The 20,647-nt window shown below is 28.8% G+C and overlaps 1 protein-coding gene across 2 annotated transcripts in view; it reads left to right on the top strand.

The window, feature by feature from the left end:
• LOC136982386 (alpha-soluble NSF attachment protein-like) overlaps positions 1-16,043 on the top strand; it is a 29,319-nt gene extending 13,276 nt beyond the window's left edge. Inside the window, exons 4-11 of one of the 2 annotated variants that reach the window (XM_067278879.1) lie at positions 7,066-7,112; positions 7,210-7,287; positions 9,437-9,492; positions 12,749-12,833; positions 12,903-13,007; positions 15,364-15,432; positions 15,510-15,668; positions 15,968-16,043. In XM_067278879.1, coding sequence (XP_067134980.1) covers positions 7,066-7,112; positions 7,210-7,287; positions 9,437-9,492; positions 12,749-12,833; positions 12,903-13,007; positions 15,364-15,432; positions 15,510-15,659 — 590 coding nt within the window. In that variant the 3' untranslated portion in view covers positions 15,660-15,668; positions 15,968-16,043. Of the gene's footprint in view, positions 1-7,065; positions 7,113-7,209; positions 7,288-9,436; positions 9,493-12,748; positions 12,834-12,902; positions 13,008-15,363; positions 15,433-15,509 lie in introns of both variants that reach the window. The other variant, XM_067278878.1, reaches the window with a different exon arrangement.
• Positions 16,044-20,647: the final 4,604 nt, after the last annotated feature.

Raw genomic sequence — 20,647 nt, 5'->3', positions numbered from 1 at the left:
CTGGTTATTGGATATTCTCTTTATTATTTCGGTAATCTTAGGCCGCGACTCCACTAGCCGTAAAAGGGCTGTAAAACCCCTCGCCGTAAAAGCTTTTAATCACGTGACCATGATATTTTATGCCTGAACAGGTCGTAAAACCAACGTAAAAGTGAGTTGAGCAGTGTTCAACTTTCGAAGTGAATACAACCATAAACCGGTACCATCCACCAATCAGAAGTCAGTGAAATCTAGGTCATCGTGACACAGTGCGAAAACAGCGGAAAACGAGCTTTTGTGTACGTTCTCTCGTGGCTACTCTAGAAGATCTGGAAAGATTTATCGAAAACATCCGAAAGTATTCATGTATCTACGACAAGAGGTATCCCAATTATAATAATGGATGCCTAAAACACGCGATATGAACGGCCAAAGGAAAATCCTTCAATTTAGAGGAGTATATAATAAAAAAGCTTAGCTTATAAGTGCTGTATATTATCTTAATAATATAATAATAAAAGTCAATATATGAAAGTAAAGATATTACTTTTACTACATTTGTAATTATAGTACAGAAAAAACTCGTAGAATATAATTTTTGTTTTTATATCGATATATCATGTATACACCATAATAGTACTGTCGCCGTAAAAAGCTTCGCTAGCCAGACCTCCACCGCAATCCAAGCGCAAACGCAAATAGGTCACGTGATTAAAAGCTTTTACGGCGAGGGGTTTTACGGCTGTTTTACGGCTAGTGGAGTCGCGGCCTTATTCATCAAAATATTTTTGATCAGTTTAACTCATTTTTAAAATATTTCATTTATATTTTTCAATACTTTAATCTATTAATACAGTCGAGTCTGCATAAGTCGACACCATCGGTTAAGTAGTCAGCTTTCTGTGGTCCCGGCCAACTTACATAAGCATTAATGTTAAAAAACTCCAGTTTACTTGACACTATTTAACTCGTCACCACTGGATAAGTCGACATACTTTTGCTGTCCCACGTTCCGATAAGTTGTCACTCCTCCTGAAAAAATGAATTCACTCCGCACGTATGGTGCAAACACATTTTTTTTTATGAGGGGGAGTCGATTTATTTATAATATATAATTCATATATTTAATAATATAATAATATATTAATATTATAATATATATATATATATATATATTAATAAAAATACCTTAACATTTTATGTATAAAATAATAACAGATAAACAAAAAGAAAATATACAATCTACATTAACGTCACACCAGAATTCAATTTTGCATTTTCTCATGCTAGAGGCATTAAGAATTCTTAGACATTACTTGCCAACAAGTGACAATTGCAAAGATGATGTTTTCAAGGCATTCGTGATCATTGAAAAAGAAAGTCGAGACAGTTAAGTGCTCAAAACAAACAACACTAAATGAATTTTTCAGTTTTTCATCTACAGAGTAATTGTAAATGGAGGACACAATGTATTGTAAGCCTATACTACTGTATAATGCACTACTGTATTTTATTAATTGTAGTTTTGTGGTTTTTTCCAACTTCGCTTTAGTCGTCACATCAGATAACTCGACACATTTCCACTTCCTCTTGGGGTGTCGACTTATGCAGACTCGACTGTATTTACAAAATAATTATATTTTAATAATAATGCTATGTTTATAATTTTTTAACATGTATATTTTTTTAAATATAGTAAAACTTTTGTAAAATGGATTTGCATGGTAGCAAATTATTTTTCATTTTGGCAGACTTTAGTATTATCTTCTTTTTTATATTTAAATTATATCAGATAAATGCCATGCAGTTACATTATGTTAGTAAAATCATTTTTACACACACACACACACACACACACACAATTTTATTGCTAGGCCTAATTCAAAATGATTCCAACTAAAGATTGGAATATAGACATCCCTCATATAAAATGGTAGCTTCCAAGAATATGTTGTGTTATGCAAATCTGTGTTACATGAAACAATGGACTAGTACAAAGCATGGAGTTAGGTTCCCAAAGTTAATAAAAATATACTATTCTCTTTTCATAATAAAGAGAAGCATGGTTATTAAAGCACTCAATAATTAACTAACAACCACAATCAAAAGTATTGCACATTATTAATAATTTTTTTATTCACTGCTAAACATTATTAAATGAGGACATTTTCTTGTTGGCAAAATATCATTATTATCTGAGCATTTCGTTGACCTTAATCTGAAGTATCAACATTATGATTTTTATCTACTTATTTCTTAAAATCTGATATTTTCATTTGCTTGCATTTTCCTAAGAGATCTTTAAAAATTTAATATATTAATGTAGTAACTTGTAATTTAGTTTATGCTGTGTTTAGTTGCTGTGTTTAGTTTTTAAACTAAACACAGCAACAGTTCTTTGACTTCATTTAGACCACTATCACCAATGTCAATGACACCTGGTTTATAGGAAAGCTAGAATAGAAAGCTAGGACAAAGGATGAAAAAAATGTGCAATCAGTTCTCATTAAAGAAAATCAGATTCAAGGCATGAAATGACATAAAAAATTTCAGTTTAATAATATAAACCATTGATCGTGCTGTTGTATATCTGTAATCTGTAATGGAATGCCTAGAATGGCCACTAGGGGTGTTCTTGCATTTCGTCCCTAGCTATTATTTAAATTAACAATAAATTCACTATATTATTATTGTTATTTGTAATAAGAATTTATTATTAAACAAATATTATAATGAATAATGAATAACATAATGAAATATTAAGAAACCAAAAATGGGTAGTTCTCAATAAACAAAACAAAAAAAAACCATCGGCTGCCATGTTGCAAGTATCTATATATATCACGTATTATTATAGTATTTATAAGTATCTATATATATTTTTATTTGTAATAAGATTTTATTATTGATATGAATTTATTATTTATACCATGGAATGACACCGCTGCTGCTAGAATGCCCACTAGGGGACATCCCGGCACCCCTAGTATTCTAAAATCCATGGGACATATGAGACAACATGCATGCTTGCTTGAATAAAAAATATCAAATGATGGTGTTTGCCCTTAAAAATTGTGATGTTTCTATGGAGCATTTCCCCAATTTTCAAACTGTGCTAGAGCAAAACTGTTTTGTAGAAATGGTGTGTTGTATGAGGGATACCTGTATTTGGATGCAATTGAGAACAAAATTGCAAAAACTTCTCATTGTTCCCAAGAATGGATGCTAGTTTTGTTATTGTAAAAGGAAGTGATTTGGAAGAAAAGGAGTTCAAGAGTAAAATCATGGTGTCCATGTAGTTGTTTACTCAAAGAACATTGCATTATCTTTAGTAATAAAATCGGCATGTTATCAAATTAGTAACTTCAGGCTTATAGTCACAAGTGAAGTGCTTAACAAAAGTTACTAGCAGCATCGGCAGTCGGGATACGCCCCCAGAACATTGCATTATAGAAAGTATACAGGTTATTACAGTACAAGGAGAGCTATTCGTGGGACATTCAATAAGTCTCTTTAACGAAAGGCAATTAACGAACATTAGACAAATTGCTATTCTGTGCTCCACGTTAAGTGGGGTTTGCTTGAGATGCTTCTGGGTTCTATGCTATCGGTAGCTGTTACGCTTTAACCAATCACAGTTTAGTTAAACATTGTATTTTTTCCATGTGACTGCAACCCATTGTTTTCCAAGTGAAGACAGTGTTTTTAGTATTTTGTAGCCTAATTTTTTGTTAAAATGTTATCAAAGAAGGGATAATGCAGCCAGTGAACTACAACTTGTCAGTTTGAGATATTAGTTAAAACACTTCAGGTCTAGCTAGGGTCAAATTTAATCATTTTTGAGGCCCTTGAAACTGTGTGAGGCCCCTTACCAACCCTTTACAATTTTAGAAGTCGTTCATACAAAAAAGAAAATTAACATAAACATATTAATTTTAATCATAAATGTTTTATTGTTAAAAATGTATTTGCAACATATTAGAAAATAAGGTATGATTCAAAAAGGAAAACACTAAAAATTTTGTTTTCGTCACTTTTCAATGGAAAAAAAGCTATTAAAAGATAAGAAAAGCTACGTATAAAAATCAAATAAATTTTATATTCAAAAGAAAAAATCACTAGAAATATAATATAAACAATATTGGTTAATAATATAATTAAATACTACACAAAATAAAAAGTAAAGCACAGTATATTTTGTTGGTTTGTAAAAAACAAATTATTACAAAATTTGACTTCAATTTTCTTTTTTGTAGAAATTTTTGAGCTTCTTTAAACTCAAGGCCCTAAGCTACAGCTTACATAGCTTACTTGTAAATTTGGCCCTGGCTCTAGCTTTTCTTGTAATTCATTGCATAAATGTAATAGTAATGGCTTCAAAAGACAACAAAGTTCTTTAAAGTATATATCAATCAGCTGAAAAGCAACATCTCAAAGACAAAAAACCTAGATTCAGGACATCCAATGCTAATTTTCTTTATCTCCAATTGCTTGTGAAATAATATCCTTACATCTAAAGTTGCCATGTTTTTTTTACTTTCATTACGTTCCTAACGGCACCTTGAGAGTGATCAATAAGAAAAGCTTAGTCATTGCACATGGCTATTGGAACCAAGAACAAAACATATGGCTCAGAATAGCATTTTCACAGTTGATTAAATGCCAATTATGTGGTTCCGATAGAAACTGGTTTTTATCATATTTTTAGCTTTTAGGTTTTTAGCTTAACGATACAACTCAGAATAGGTCCCAAGATCACTTAAGTCACTTAACCTTTAAAATCTGAAAATCAGATATTTTGATGATGTATTAGAAGTTCATGAATGTTCCAGTGATGATTCAGAGAGTATTCTCAAAAATATTATTGCAAAAACATGTGGAAATGATGTTACATCAAATGATGCATCAGCTTAAGTGGAATCAGTAGTAGTGGAACAGAAAGCATAAAACTATCAGTCTGCCCTCATACATATTGCAGAACTTGAACATTATGCATTTGCACATTGTCAACCTAGTATTTGAGATTTGGGGAGAAATATAAAAGAAACTGACAAAGTCCAGACTGACACACCATTTTCATAAGTCCCATGTAACAGAATTCTTTGGCAAAAAGTAAACACATGTTTACTGTACAAATGAATATCTTTAAGTATTTCTCTATTTATTGCAGATTTAAAGCAGATTGTTTTTTTTAGATGTTAATTTGATCTTAAATAATGTACTCAACTACATTATTTAAAATTTACATTACAACTAATACTTACAAGCTGGTTTAATGATATTATATTGAACTATGCAACATGTACAGCACTATATTAATATGCATTTTCAGTCATTAAATTTTGTGATAACATTCTTTCATTATATTTAGCAAAACAGAAGTTCAGTAAATGTGATATACTTGTAGGTGTGTAAATGTTTGCAGGAATGGTCAGCTCTAACCTGGACATCCCCACTAACTTGGACACTTTGGATCCTCATCACAGGTGTCCCACTTAGTGAGGTTTTACTGTCTTATTAAACCATGGGAATTGGTGGAAGTGCATATAATATACTCTTCTCATTTTTGTAATAATGGTTTTCAGATCTCACTAATGACAAGTTCTGTATTCAAATTCATTCTGTTTTCATTAATTTTAATAATATCTAAATGTTTGAAAAGTTTTCTTTTGATGATGATTTTTTTTTCCTTAAGAATTTTAACACTGTTGGGTGAGAACTCGCAACCTTCTTGATTGCAGTGTGTGTGGCAACTACATAGTTGGAATAATTATACTTTACTGCTTGTAAATGTTCTCTGATTTTAGTTTTTAATGTTCTATCAGTCTCACCTACATAATAATACTTTGGTTGACAACTACAAGCAAACTTATAAACCAAATTATTATTTAATATTTTTTTTTTATTATTATTCTTTAGTTTTTAAAAGATATTGCCTTTGCTCCTACATTAAACAATAACAATGTTACCACATGGTTTCAATAATTTTTGTATTTTTTCAAAAATGGTGGTAATGTAATCAAGTTATTAACTTGATTACATTATCATTCAAATGTAAATTAGTTGTGTTTTGCAGTGTTGTTATTAAACCATTTATTGATTATTCTATTAGGATAGCCATTTAATTGGAAAGTGCACTATATATGTTCAATTTCTCTATGCTGGTCTACAATATTGCTTGTATGTAATTTAATTTTGTTAATGTATACATTAATATGTTCTTTGAATATACAATACATAAAAGCACTGGAGTAGAAATTCATGACTGTTCTAGCAACACAAGGTGTAATGCATTTTCTAAAAGTTGTGAAATTGTGAAATCGTTGAATTATAACACTTAAAAAGTTTAAAATGCCTTTATTTTTTTTCAGTGTCAAAGAATGTTATTTTGGATGTTATTGACACAGTCAAGTGTTGTTTGAGGATTTATTAAGTCATTATTGTAAATAACAAAGAAGTCATCAATGTATCTATTTTTAAATATTTTTACTGCAAAGATTTTTAATTATATCATTGGTTTTTATCGTGCATAGTTCAGCTAGTTTTGAACCAACACAAGTGCCCATAAAGATACCTTTTATTTGTAGAGAAACATTGCCATTGCATATAAAATAATTATGATCTAAAACACATTCAAGTAAAGGCCTATGTTTAGTAAAAATAAATCCAATTTTCTTCATGAGCAGTCAGTTTTTCTTCAAGACTCAAATTTGTGTGCAGCATTGTAGAATGCATTGTTTATTGGCCAATTTAATGTTTTTGGACTTTACATGGAGTTTGTTTAACAAGGTATCTAAGAGTTAGAGTTCTGATAACTCTGTATTCATATTACAACAATTAAAAATATCAAGATGATCCAGAATTTGTTTTACAATACTGCACAAAAATTTGAATTCTAGAGATATTGATGATACTCAGATAGAAAGTAAGTGCTAAGTTTTCATTGAATATCATATTCTTGAATTATCTTGCATAATTTTGTTTTTCATAAATACACTGTATTAATCTTATATTTAAGAACTATATAGATTTAGCATAATTGTTTCCCATATTGCATAATTAGCTTTTTAATTGTCTTTTTTTCAGAGGCAATAAGTTGTTTTCTAAAAGCCATTGAAATCTATACTGATATGGTAACTATAATTAATTTTTATTATTTTAGAAATTTGATGATGATGATAATTTATTATTATTTTTTAAATATGCTATTGTTTATTAAAATTATTTAAGGGGAGATTTACAATTGCTGCCAAGCATCACAATACTATTGCTGAAATATATGAATTGGATTTATCTGATATTGAAAAGGTATATTTATTTACTTGTTTGTTTGTTGAAATTCACTGTGACAAAAACAATGAAAAAATATATTTAAAAATACTGTTTCAGTTTAAAAAATTTTAAATATTTTTTAAACAATATTTGATTTCTACTTACCTAAGTAAACCTAAATAGAATTTTGTTAATAAATGCAAACTTAAATGATTCTATTCAATTGAAAGTAATTTCTTGTTATTGTCATTTAAAAGAAAAACAAAGACTTTTCGTCTATAATTACTATCACTAGTATAAAATTATTTATTAGATATAAATATAAAGAATAGTACTTTATAAATATATTTATGAAGTGTTCATTAAAACTTTGTTTTATTTTTATTTATGCAGTATGCTTAATCATTAAAACATTTCATAGAATTAATTTCATAAAATGCAAATGAAATTTTACAAAAACAATGAAAAAAGTTATCTTTAGTTATAATCAACTTATAGAATTTTATATCAATTGTATAGTTTATAAGAATTCAGAAGGCTGAAAATGTATAAGTTAAATATTTTCATTTGTAACACAGTTTTAAAAAACTAATAATAACCAATTTATAATTATTTAATTTACTTGAAAAATTTTCTGTAAAAAAGATAAGAATTTGCAGATCTTAGATAATATATAAGCCACTGTTTTCTAGACAAATATTGTTTAGGAATGAAAAAAAAAATTAATCTATGAATCTGTACAATCTTATTACATAAAACAAGCAATTATTTATTGTGACATTGTCACAATGCCAGGCTGCAATTTTTAACCTATCCCATGTTATTCCCGACATATCTCAGGTCGTGACCTCTGACCTCAACTGGTTGACCCGAGATATCTTATTATGGTATCGGTATATTTTTGGAACTGATGTTTTTGGAACTAGATGTTGCTAGTCGTTATAATTTTTATATTAAAACTAACTTCCAAAATATAATTTTCTTTTGGTTTTTATATATATTAATATATCTGTTTTGTTTGTGAAAACTTAAAAAAATAATAATAATTTTGGATGATAAAATAGCCACGATTACTTTTTTAAAATGTGTATTTTTCGTTAGACTTAACATCAACAAAATTTCAACATGGCGTCACAGGCAACAGAGAAGAATTTGAACATCAGATAGGTTAATCATATTTTTATTTTATTTAAAAATATATGCTCTCTACCTCAAATTAGTAGTGTCTTGTGCCTGTACATCATACTTTTCCTGTTAGCGACAGAGTTGTGCCTGTCATCTACATAATCTGTGCCTGTCATCTATATATCTATTCCAGCTATGTCATCTATGCCTTTCAGGGGAAAATTTTTGAATTGAAATAATGTGACCTTCAAATGCAAACCAGAAGTTCATATATAGTTAATTGAAACCCAACCATATTTTATGAGATAAGAGAAAAAGGGTAGTCAGTGGGTAAGGAGACACCCAAAAATGTGTTGATGTAAAAAGCAAAGCCATGTTGACCAGATTAGAGTTGTTTGTAGTCTTTCTTTTTAAAGTATGGAGGCATGTAAACTTTGATCTAAATGTATGAGGAGTTAACATATATATATATCACAGTTCAAACAGAATTTACACTTTGAATTTCAAAGTAGCCTTATTTCAAACTAATAGGATTTTGAACTTTCTGAGTTTGAATTAAGAAGGATTTCTTGTATATTACCCTACTCCATGTTTTCATTCTCTGCCAATAATTGCTAGAGGGAGAGCAAAGTTTATTATAAATTATAACAAGGGATTATTATAGATTGAATTACAGAAGGAAAGCATGCACAAACATATCAATAGTTGGATATAGTAAATATTTACAAAATACACTTCACTAGCACTTTAAATTTTGATATGTCAACAGTGAATAATGCCCTTAACTCTAAGTTAAGAAAAATGAAATGGTCAAATTGACTGCTAATGGTCATTTTATCGATCTGTATAATGGCCGATATTGGTGTTGATGTGGAATCTATACACATTTTTGTATGAATGTATTATCTGTGAATGAAAAAAAATCAAGTTTTGCACTCATACTGCATGACACATTCATAAAGTTTACTAGTGGTCAAATTGATTTTTTTTATCATTAAACAGTTGTTTGAATATATTCTGATAATATAATCCTGTCATTTATGATATTTATTATTTTTAGGCTATTTGTCATTATGAACAGGCTGCAGATTATTTTCGTGGAGAAGAATCTAATAGGTAACTAATTATTACATTTGTTTTAACTAATTCAGTATTGATATTGTATAATCTTACCTGTATCTAAATCTTTATATATTTGTGTATGTATATATAAAAGCCAAAAAATATATAACAATAGTTTTATTATGAGAGTAGACAATGAATTATAAAACAATTACTTTGAAATAAATGATCCTTTGCTGTCATACATTTTTGCCATGGTAATACTATGATTAGAAGCAGTTCTGAAATTCATTTTTTGGATAACACTTGAATGGCTTTATTAGCTTACAAAGTTGTTATCATTTTCTGAATGTACAATAACATTGATTTTTGTTAAAATACCCTTAAAATGAGGTTAAATATTGAGATTTGGACATTAACCTCTTCTAATGTGAATAACTACATTATTTGTAAATAAATAGATATTCAGATCCTTTTGTGAATAAGCTTTACAAAAAATTATCTTTTTATCAGTTGAGAAACATTTCATTTTCTCTACAGCCCTTCATGTACTTCTTCTATCCATTTCTATAATAGTGCTCTTAATGACAACTCCCTCCCCATAGTCTCAATACTTTACTCAGCAACACAAATATAGGCCTAACTACAGGAATAATTTGTGTGTTGGGGTCATGTAATATTGTTTTTTATAATTAACATTAATAGAATTTTTTTCTAACCAATCATAGCATAAAATTTAAGATTTTGAGAGTTTATTTTTGAAATTAGTGAACAAAAAGCAAAAATATTCAAAATTAGCCAATTTTATACACTTTGAAAGTGTTTTGAAGGACCCTTGCCTTGTGTTTGATGCTTCTGTTATGAAATTAAGCTGCCTAGCTGGGAGTAAAGGTTTAGTCCAAAATTCCAAACCCTACTTATGAATTAAATAACTAATTCTATTGTCACCTACAGGAAGCACTAATGCTGCCTAGTGAGTAAAGTAGGAACATTGAAAAGAGGGATTGTTTATCTGTTGATGCTATTCAAATAACAGTATTTTGTTGAAGTTAAAATTTGCTTGTTTATGAAATTGTGGATAAAACTTTTTAAGACTATACTAAAGATAAGAATAAATATTATAATGTGTAAGGTTTTTTGTAGTTACCATAGCATATAAGCCTAGAAAATTAAGATATTAACTGAAGCAAGCATGTGATGCATACCATAATTCTCCATGAAGTAAAGCCACCTGTTGTCGCTGGTGCTCCTATTTTGGGCTATATTTTTTATTTAATTATTTTAAGCTTTCTGTCACAGATTTTGCATATTGCCATTTGACAAATGACATTCATAATAATTTTTACTTATCTTAATAAGTTATCAATGGCTGCTTGATGCAAGTGAATCTTGTCGGCAGCCAATATAGTAATCCATAAGTTTGTTAGTCTTTCATTTACTAAAACTACAATAGAGAATTGAATTACACATTTATCTCCTAGATAATTGGTAACAAATGGATATAACAATTTTTTACTTTTTACCTGTTCTGGCAATGAAAATGGTCTTAAATGGTTTATCAATTTTCATTTGTTGGTCTCTTATTAATCTAAAGGCTTGGTTTGCTATTTAAGTAACTACCTTATTGCCTGGTTTAGTAAAAATTAAGTAGGTATTTACTTAACTCTTGTGGACTCAACTGAATTATTTTCCAGTGGAACTCACTTTGGGGCATATATGATCTGAAAATTGAATTTGTTTAAAATTGGTTTATTAATGGGATATAAAATCAATAAATTATTTCATTTCAAAGAAGAAACATATTTTTCTTCATTACAGTAAAAGTAAATGTGAATTAAACAACTTTGAAAATTGTAATATAAGAAAAGGAAACATCACTTTGGTGAAAAAACAAAGGTGATAAACATTCTTAAATTATTTATGAAAATGTTTTTGAATTATTACTGATAACTAAATCTTGTACCTAATTCATCTAATAAAATTTTTTTGAGTCAAATATCACATAATGACATGCAAAGGGTAACATAACTCATCTTTGGTCAACACGTGTATGAACACGTTTACATCTCTAGTACTGAGATGATAATAGCACTAAACAATAACTCATCTCCCCAATAGAAGATTACAAAATGTCTGTCTCCTGAGAAAAGTAGAAAATAAAAAATTTTTAAATTGAAAATACATCAGGTCTATGGAGACCTGGTGCAAGTCTGTTAGGGTAAATCTTAACTAAACAAGCTACTTAAATCTCCAAAAATAAAAGGTATCTATTTAACTGTTAAGTAACTTTACTTAATATGATGAATTATAAAGAATTCATGTAAACCTGATCCTATGTAATAAAATTTGTTAATTATTGTTAATTAGACTGTCTTACAAAGAAACACAAGTATTATGCTTAAATTCAAATGTCATTCTAGGTATGTAGGAATGTTACCTTTGTCTTTTCAAGTTTTGATACATAAATTGCTATCATCAAAATAAATAAGGTTGTGGAATTTATTGAAAAATTAATCAACCTGCTTCACACATTTAGCTTTCAATATTACCTTTGTAAAAAAAATGTAAAAAACCTGCTCGAATAAAAGTAACATTTCTTTATAAAAAGCTGGAAGTAGGTTTGTGAATTACTAAAATTTTTAAATAATGATGAAAATAGAAATAAAACTAAAGCACTGTAATATCTTTTTTAAAGTGTCATTTATATACAGTAGGACAAATAAGTCAAAGCTTAAACTGAGAAACTTTTTATTCAACTGCTGAGCAGACAATCATCTTGTTATACCTTCTTTCCAATCTTTAACTTCAAAACTCATACTTTTCTTAATTTGCTTTCTACTAAAAGCTTGTAAAAGAGAATTTTCTGTTCATTATAATAATCTCCCTATTTATATTTGCACTGGAGCACAGAGTAATATTGAACCATTGTTTAAAATAAAATTTAAAAGATATCCACATGCATTATCTTCTATTCATAGCCATATTGTTTATATTTTACTAGTGCCACTGCAAAATGCAGTGGCAGCCATGGGAAAAGATGCTTTATAAGTTTGGAGAAAGGGTAACTTTTATTGTTTAATTAATAGGAAAATTTTAAATCTAAATTTCTGTGTTAAATGATTATCACAAGCTTTTGATAAAGTAACTTGTATTTCTGTTTGGAATTTATAATGAATTAATCTTGAATTATAATTTTAAGATTTTATATAATTTATACTCTGAAATCTCTTGTTTACTTAAGACCCTAAGCATAACAGTATAAAATATTTATGATAATTTAAGTTTATAAAAATTTTTAAAATCATTACAGTTCTGCAAATAAGTGTTTATTAAATGTGGCTAAGTATGCTGCTCAATTAGAACAGTATGAAAAGGCTATTGAAATTTATGAACAGGTAATTTAAAAATAATTTACAATTTTATGTTATCAAATATGTATGTATATGATATTTTTGAATTTTCAGGTTGCCAGCAGTTCACTAGAAAGTCCATTATTGAAATACAGTGCAAAAGAGTATTTATTTCGTGCCTGCTTATGTCATTTGTGTGTTGATTTATTAAATGCACAGGTATTATTTAAAATTATTTGAAATGTTTACCTGCTTTATTATTGATATATTCTGGAATTCTATAGTATTATTTTCTTTAATCAGAATTAATTTGAACTTAGCAATTACAGTAAGACCCCGCTTAACGCGGGGGATGCGTTCCTAGATGACAGTGTGCTAAACAAAACAGCATTAAATGGAGTCATCTTAACATGTAAATAAGCGGTATACGTGAAACAGAACAGAGAGTAGGAAAATTTATCAGTTTTTTTTTGTTTGATTTTGTAACATTTATTGCTAAATACTTTTTTATTACATTAATTATAGACTTATTTATTGCTAATATCGAAATTTATTCATAAAACATTCATGAAAATAAAAAAAAAGTTTGAGTAAAGAAGTTATGTTTGTGATGAGGAAGGTTCTTCCTCATTTGACATCTTTTGTTTCTTTGTGAAGAAGTCATCTAACGTCGTTTGCCTTTTCCTGTTTCGTTCAGCAAGCAGTTGTCGATAGCAAGACATCGCATCCATGACACTTCGTCTTGCCTTTGAACTTCTATCAAAATTGAAATCATTTTGTATAAACTGATCCATTATTTCCGTTATACTGGCTAAACTTTTTTTTAGAAAATCTGTTGAAAGTTCCTTTTGTTCCTCATCTTCAGAAATGCTAATTTCGTCATCTTCATGCACCTGTTGTTCTACTAATTCTTTAAGATCGTCGCTGGAAAAACTTTCTCCAGTTGTAACTTGCAATAATTCTTCAATATCCTGCACATTTATATTATCCAACCCTGTTTCATTAGCTAGCTTGACAATTTCGTCGACATCAACAATGGATTCTCTTGTGTCAACATCCTTGCTTAGCTCCGGCCATACATTCTTCCATACTCCTTTCAAAACATTTCTCGGTCACCTCATTCCAGGAAAGATTGATGTTGTCTACAGCATCCATGATATTCTAGTTTTTCCAAAAATCTCTAATGGATTGTTTATCTGCTCCATCTGTTTTATCAATCAGTTGTCGGAATGTCCGCCGCAGATAATAAGCTTTAAAATTTGATATTACGCCTTGATCCCAACACTGCGTGCGATCTCAGGTAATTCCAATACTACCGCGTAATACCAAAACAGTGTTAAGCAAGGTCTTACTGTATTATTTTTAATTTTGTCTGACTTCTGTAGTTACTGTGAAAAATTTTTTTACTTAACATTCTTTTCTTATGATTATTATTAAAATGAGAAATATAAAAGAACACTAATTGTTAACTAATTAAATTCCTGAGCAAGTTATTGCACGATAAATTAACCTAAGACCCATTAACTTATTTTTACAACAATAATAATAAGTAATTTCTAATTTGGAGCAAAGTCAATACAGTAGGATCTATTGAACTAGAAACAATGTTGTAACATAATCTGGATCAGATTGATTATAAAATATTCTAAATAGGATTTTTTTTTTTATAAATAACATACAGGATGATTTGCATTTTGAAAATTTTTATTTCAAAATGTACATGTACAAACTAATAATAAATTTTTGGTTTACTGTTTAATCTACAAAATTCTAATCAGAAGACTTAGAGTAGGTTGAGGCATTAATTTATAACAAAACAAGTTTTACCTCAGAAGTTTTGGTTTGATGTAAGTGCCATTGGTAATAATACATTCTAGCTGAATTTAGTTTCTTGCCAAACTCAAAGTGCACAACTTTTTGTTTTGATTATTCTTTTTAATGTCAGTCTGCTTTTCGAGTGAATTTACTACTATTAAAAAACATTTACAATTTTTCTTAAAAGTCATTTTGCAATGTTGATTGCAATATATTCTGTACATAATTTAAGATTTATATCACAGGACTTGTTTTATCTTACATTTTAGAATGAATTGTAAAATTCGTCAAATGAGTTTGGAATAAAATGTTAGAAATGCTGAACAGAATGGATGTCAAATTATAAAATGCAGAAATGGCAACAAAATAGGGGCTTGTGAAAAGTACATTATTAACAATTAAAGAATCCAGAAATTGTGCAAGTAACCAGTTTTGAGCATATTGAAAACAGGTGCAAATGGCAAAAATTTAAGTAGAAATAGCAGTTAAATGTTTACCATACTTTGGCTAATAATAAATATTTGTAAAACCAAATATATGTATTTTCTAATCTTTTATTATAATTTTTTTAATGCAAATGATGATGTGACTTGATGTAACAAATTATTTTTAACACGCAGATTTTTAGTATCATGACTATTTGTAACTATGAGGGTCAGCTATACTTGTTTTGTTTTCAAACTGAATATTGTGTATAGCATTCATTATAAATTCAGTTTTAAAATTAATAAAATATCAATTTTATATTTTTATTTAACAGCACGCTCTTAATAAATATAAGGAGATGTGCCCTTCATTTATTGATTCCAGAGAATGCAAATTGTTAACGGTATAAAAATATTCTTATTACATACTTAGTTTTTTACTAATGTGTAAATTAAACTTCCATTTTTAAAATTTTATTAGACACTCATACAGAAATTGGAAGAACAAGATCTAGATGGATTTACAGATGCAGTGAAAGATTACGATTCAATATCCAGATTGGATCAGTGGTATACCACTATACTATTGCGGATAAAAAAATCAATGCAAGAAACACCAGATCTTCGTTGAAAATTAAAGGTACCTTAAAATAATGAGATGCAATTTTATATATGAATGACTTTTCTGGAAAAAAAATACACCTTTATCTAACTATAAATGATCTAAAGAAATTCTTTTACAAAAAAAAAAGCATATACACATACATTTATATACAATATACATTTGAAATTTGAAGGAAAAAATTGATTATGCATATTTATTTTTAAAATAATTTACAATTCTGATCAAAGAATATTCAAATTATCATTTTCATGTAACTTAATATTTTTATAAATGATGATGATTTTCTGAAATAAGTTTTTCATTCTTTATTATAGATATTGGAATCAATGTGATTTTTCAAATATTTTGTAATTTGCTGTATAGATAATTAAAAATTTTAAAAATAATTTATTTATGAATTTGATCTGTTTTAAATATTTCATTTTATTATAAAATCAAAACAGATAAAAAAAACATTATATATTCTCTTTAAACTGAAATTTTTAAGGTATCTGGATAATTTAAGTGTTAAATAACAAGTCAAGTAATATATTCAAAATAGTTCTCAAAAAATAGTTTAAACTTAGTTTATAACTTTATAACAAAATTGGGCTGAATATAATGAAAATACTTAAGAAAACTTGCTTAATATCAGACTTTTTGGCATTATATTTTATCTATTTAATATAGGAACTAAAATAGTTAAAATTACATTGTGATGGAATTTTATGGATAAAAAAAATATATTATTCTTGCTTAATACTTATTATGCTTATTGTTATCTGACTAGGTTGTTGCGTTAGAATCTGAATATTTTTGCTTTAGTCATTGATTTCATATTAAAAATATTGATCATCATATCAGTTGAAATATATGATTAATGCTAAAATGCATGTTCAATTAGCCATAATGTGTAAATACAATAACTATTACATATAATGTATAAACATAGCATCATCTGTTTGGTAAATTAATTTTCATTGTTGTCCTTAAATAATTCAGATATAATAAAACAATAAACTTTATCTGTTTTTAAAATTTAATCCAATCAAATGTTGCTTCCAGAAAAATACAAGGAATGTGGAACCTAGTGTTTTGTTCAGTAAGAAGTATTTTTAAAGAATTTAAAAATATATGTTGTTATAATTAAAGTAAACCCGGCTTCTATCAGTAGAATGGATTCCAATCTAAACATATCACAAATTTTACTATTTGTTTTAGATAGCCTAACTTGCAGGATTGAATGCAGTGTGTGTGTGTTTTTTATGCTATTTTTACTATCATATCTTAAGTCTGAATGCCATTGTACTACCTTTTACTCCAGTTATTTTGAAGATTAAATTAATTATTATAAATCGAATGGAAAGGTGTTTATATAACTCAGATGTATTGGAAGTTTCAAAAAAGAATCCTATTGTTATAAACTTTTTTATCTTGAGGAAAATGTCCAATAAGAACTGATGATTTTGATAAAATAAATTAGTTTCTTAATGTATCAATGAAAATATTTTGAAAAATAAATAATAATAATAAAATAAAGCATGAAGATTACATACACAAAATGTGTGAGTGTGTGTTTAACAGTTAAATGTTGAATAGCATTTACAATCAAGATCATTTCAAAGTTGACAACTGAAAAAATTGTTTTTTTTTAACATTTTAAGGAAAAAAAATGCATTTTTGGTCTGTTAACTACTTTGCATATTGCAATAACCTTGCTAATTTGCATAAAACAATAGATAACTGATTTGTTTGTTTGTTTCACCAATAAACAATTGAAGAGCAACAAGTGAAGTATTGTTATATCAATTGAAAGTTGACAGCAAAGAAAACATTGTACAGTAAGAAATTAATTTGAATTTGAGTATAACACAAAATTTAATTCCAGAATTGTCAATAATAAAGTATGCCAAAGAAGAGAGAACTGAATCTCCAAGAAAGAGTGCAGATTGTATATGAGCATCAAAATGGCAGTTCTCTTGCTATTATTGCAAAAAAGCATCAAATATCACGAGAAGGTGTTGGGAAAATAATGGTCAAATATTTAGATAACAATACAGTGAGAAATTTACCACAAGGACACTGCTCTAAGGCTACAACATCAAGAGAAGATGCAATGATTTACCATGGGGCCACCAAAACCTTTTTTTATAACAGCTAAAGAAATAAAAGAACAGCTTACTCTTGTAGCCAGTGTTTCAACTATTAAGAGAAGACTAAATAAAAAGGGTCTCCATGGAAGAGTGGCTCGTAGAAAACCAATGATCTCCGCAGTTAATCAGAAGAAAAGACTAAGGGCTTGTCCACAAATTTTTTGGCAAAAGCTAAAGTTTTGGAAGCATGTTATTTGGAGTGATGAGTCAAAATGAGAGTTGGAGGATGCTAAATGACAAAAATTTGTTTGGGGAAAGAAAAATCAAGTACAGTGGTGTCTCGTATAACATACGCCTTGAATAACGGACGCTGCAAACAACGGACTTTGTTTGACCATTATGTGACTCAAGCAATGGACTTTCTGCGATCAAGTGCGAATGATTTTTCCACTCTTGCCGTTGCGATTGACAATCAACTATTTTTAGATGTTTTACCCTTCTTGGCTTCTCAGAATAACTTCTTGATGTAGGTATTTTGGAAAACAGGTGCTGAAGAAGAGAGAGAAACAGACCACCTTGGATATGTTTTTCAAGAAGCCAGCTGCCAAAAAACAAAGGATGGAACAAGAGGAGTTGACCCTGCAAGCCCCGGTAGCCTCTCCTGAATCTGACTCTGATTAAAAAACAATAAAAAGAGACCTGCTGCAATGTGTAAAAAGTGTGTGACGAAAGTGTTCCTTCACCTCCTCCTCACATCTGATTACCCAGCATAATTGGTGACTGCTCCATTTTCATTTTTTTTATGATACAGTATGGTTATTTTATGCTGCAGAATGAATTAGATGTTTTAACAGGTATTTCTATGGGAAAATACGTTTCGTATAACGGACGTGCACCTGAAACGGATTAAGTACGTTATATGAAGCACCACTGTATTTGATAAAAATAAAACTGTATGAACAATAAAACACTCACCTTGTATAATGGTTTGGGGGTATATTTCAGGGTTTGGAATGGGCAATATTGTTCAAATTCATGTTCACATGAAAGCAGTAGATTAAAAACAGATACTCGAAGACAATTTAGTGGCATCAGCAAGAAAAATGGGGATGAAAGTGAATATGTCTTTCAACAAGACAATGATCCCAAACATACAGCATTGCTTCTCAGAAAATATTTCAATAAAAATGATTTCAAAGTTTTTGAATGGCCACTGCAGCCACCAGACTTAAATTTAATATAACACCTATGGGACGAATTAGACAGCTATATTCCCCTTAGCCATAGAAAATCTTAAATAATTCTTCTTTGTATTATGATAAAGGTTTGGTCAGAAATTGGACAGGATATCATTGATAAATTAATTTAACAGTATGCAAAGTCGACTTCTTCATGTAATTCAGGCCAAATGTGGTCTAAACAGTTCTGATTTGACTCTTTCTCAATGTTTTATTTCATGTTAACTTTGAAATGGTTTTGACATACAACACAAATTTACAATTTGTAAAAAAAAAACTTTTGAAGAAAATATTATGTATTGAATTTAATAAAAAATTAAGTCTGAAAAGTAAAATTAATGTTAATTCAATTTTTACATATTGATAAGATGTTTATCGTCATCTTATCAAGTTCAAAAAACAGGCTATGTCAACTTTGAAATGATCTTGACTGTACAGTACATAAAATAAGAGGTTTACCACCCATTTTCTAGAACTTTGATTCCAAAGCCTTAACTGACCAAGTTCTTGTAATAACACCACCACCACATTCTGGACCACTTAAAATATGCCTTCCATGTTTCTAAACCACTAAGGAATGCCATAAACTTGAATTAAACATACATTAAATGTGTGATTGATGTTTATGCTTGATACCATTGCATTTGCATCTTTCTCAGATTCCATAGCTGGGTTAAATTTAAGTAAAATGAGATAAAAGCCACACAAAACAGAAAAATCACTAACTGTAGTAAACACAAGCTATATGCAAAAAAAATTATTTTTCAGTGCACTAATCTAGACTATAATAAGATTTTTCGGATGCATCCATGCTTGAAAAATCATAAGTGAGGTTTCCAATGCTTGCTGAAGCCTCACTTGTAATCAGAGGCTCAACAGTGTCAGGGTGTTCCATAAGTTCATGATCACTTACATGTCAAACAAATTTTTATATACAAAAAATAATTATTCTTTGAATAAAATCTTTCATTTATTTATTACTATATATTGTTTTAGTCTATCTTTCTGCCAATTTTTGGATCCCCCTACAGTACCATTCTGCTGGTTTTGATGCCACGAAAACTCATCCCATTTTCAATATCCTCCACTGAATCAAAGCACAGTCCTTTCAGGAAATGAGCTAATGATTGGGAAAGATGGAAATCTGACAGTGCAAGGTCAGGGCTTTATGCTGGATTTGGCAGGACTTCAAAGCCATTGAGCTTTGTCAACTTGACTCAGACTGTTCTTGGAATGTGTGCTGGGGCATTGTCATGTTGCTTGTACCGTTTACAGTCTGGCCATCAGGAACAAGTTCCTAGTGTACTGGCCTGTCAAAATTCCACCAAATACTTGAAAAATTTGACATGGTTATAATGTAAGCTGTAAGTGACCACAAACTTATAGGATATCCAAGAATGAAAGTAATGTATGAAATCATACAAAAACTAATTCTTTGAATTATAATTTTTGTGGGTTAATTTTTTAGAGCAAAATTGAGAAGCACATTTTTCTTGCTATAAAGTTTTTTCCATACAAATTTAATGCTTACATGCTAAATATCATGTTATGTTTGTAATAAACACAATTTTAAAATAATTTATTAAATTATTAGACCATAGCATTTTTTGAAGAAAAATATTATTTCAGAATATTTTGTATACTGTATGGTCTTTGAATTTTCATTTTCATTTAAAAATAGCTC

This window comes from Centruroides vittatus, unplaced genomic scaffold, assembly GCF_030686945.1.
Source record: "Centruroides vittatus isolate TY-2023 unplaced genomic scaffold, ASM3068694v2 contig_824, whole genome shotgun sequence".
NCBI lineage: Eukaryota > Metazoa > Arthropoda > Arachnida > Scorpiones > Buthidae > Centruroides > Centruroides vittatus.
Note: the sequence above shows the minus strand (reverse complement) of the source record. Positions and strands in the feature narration are given on the sequence as shown.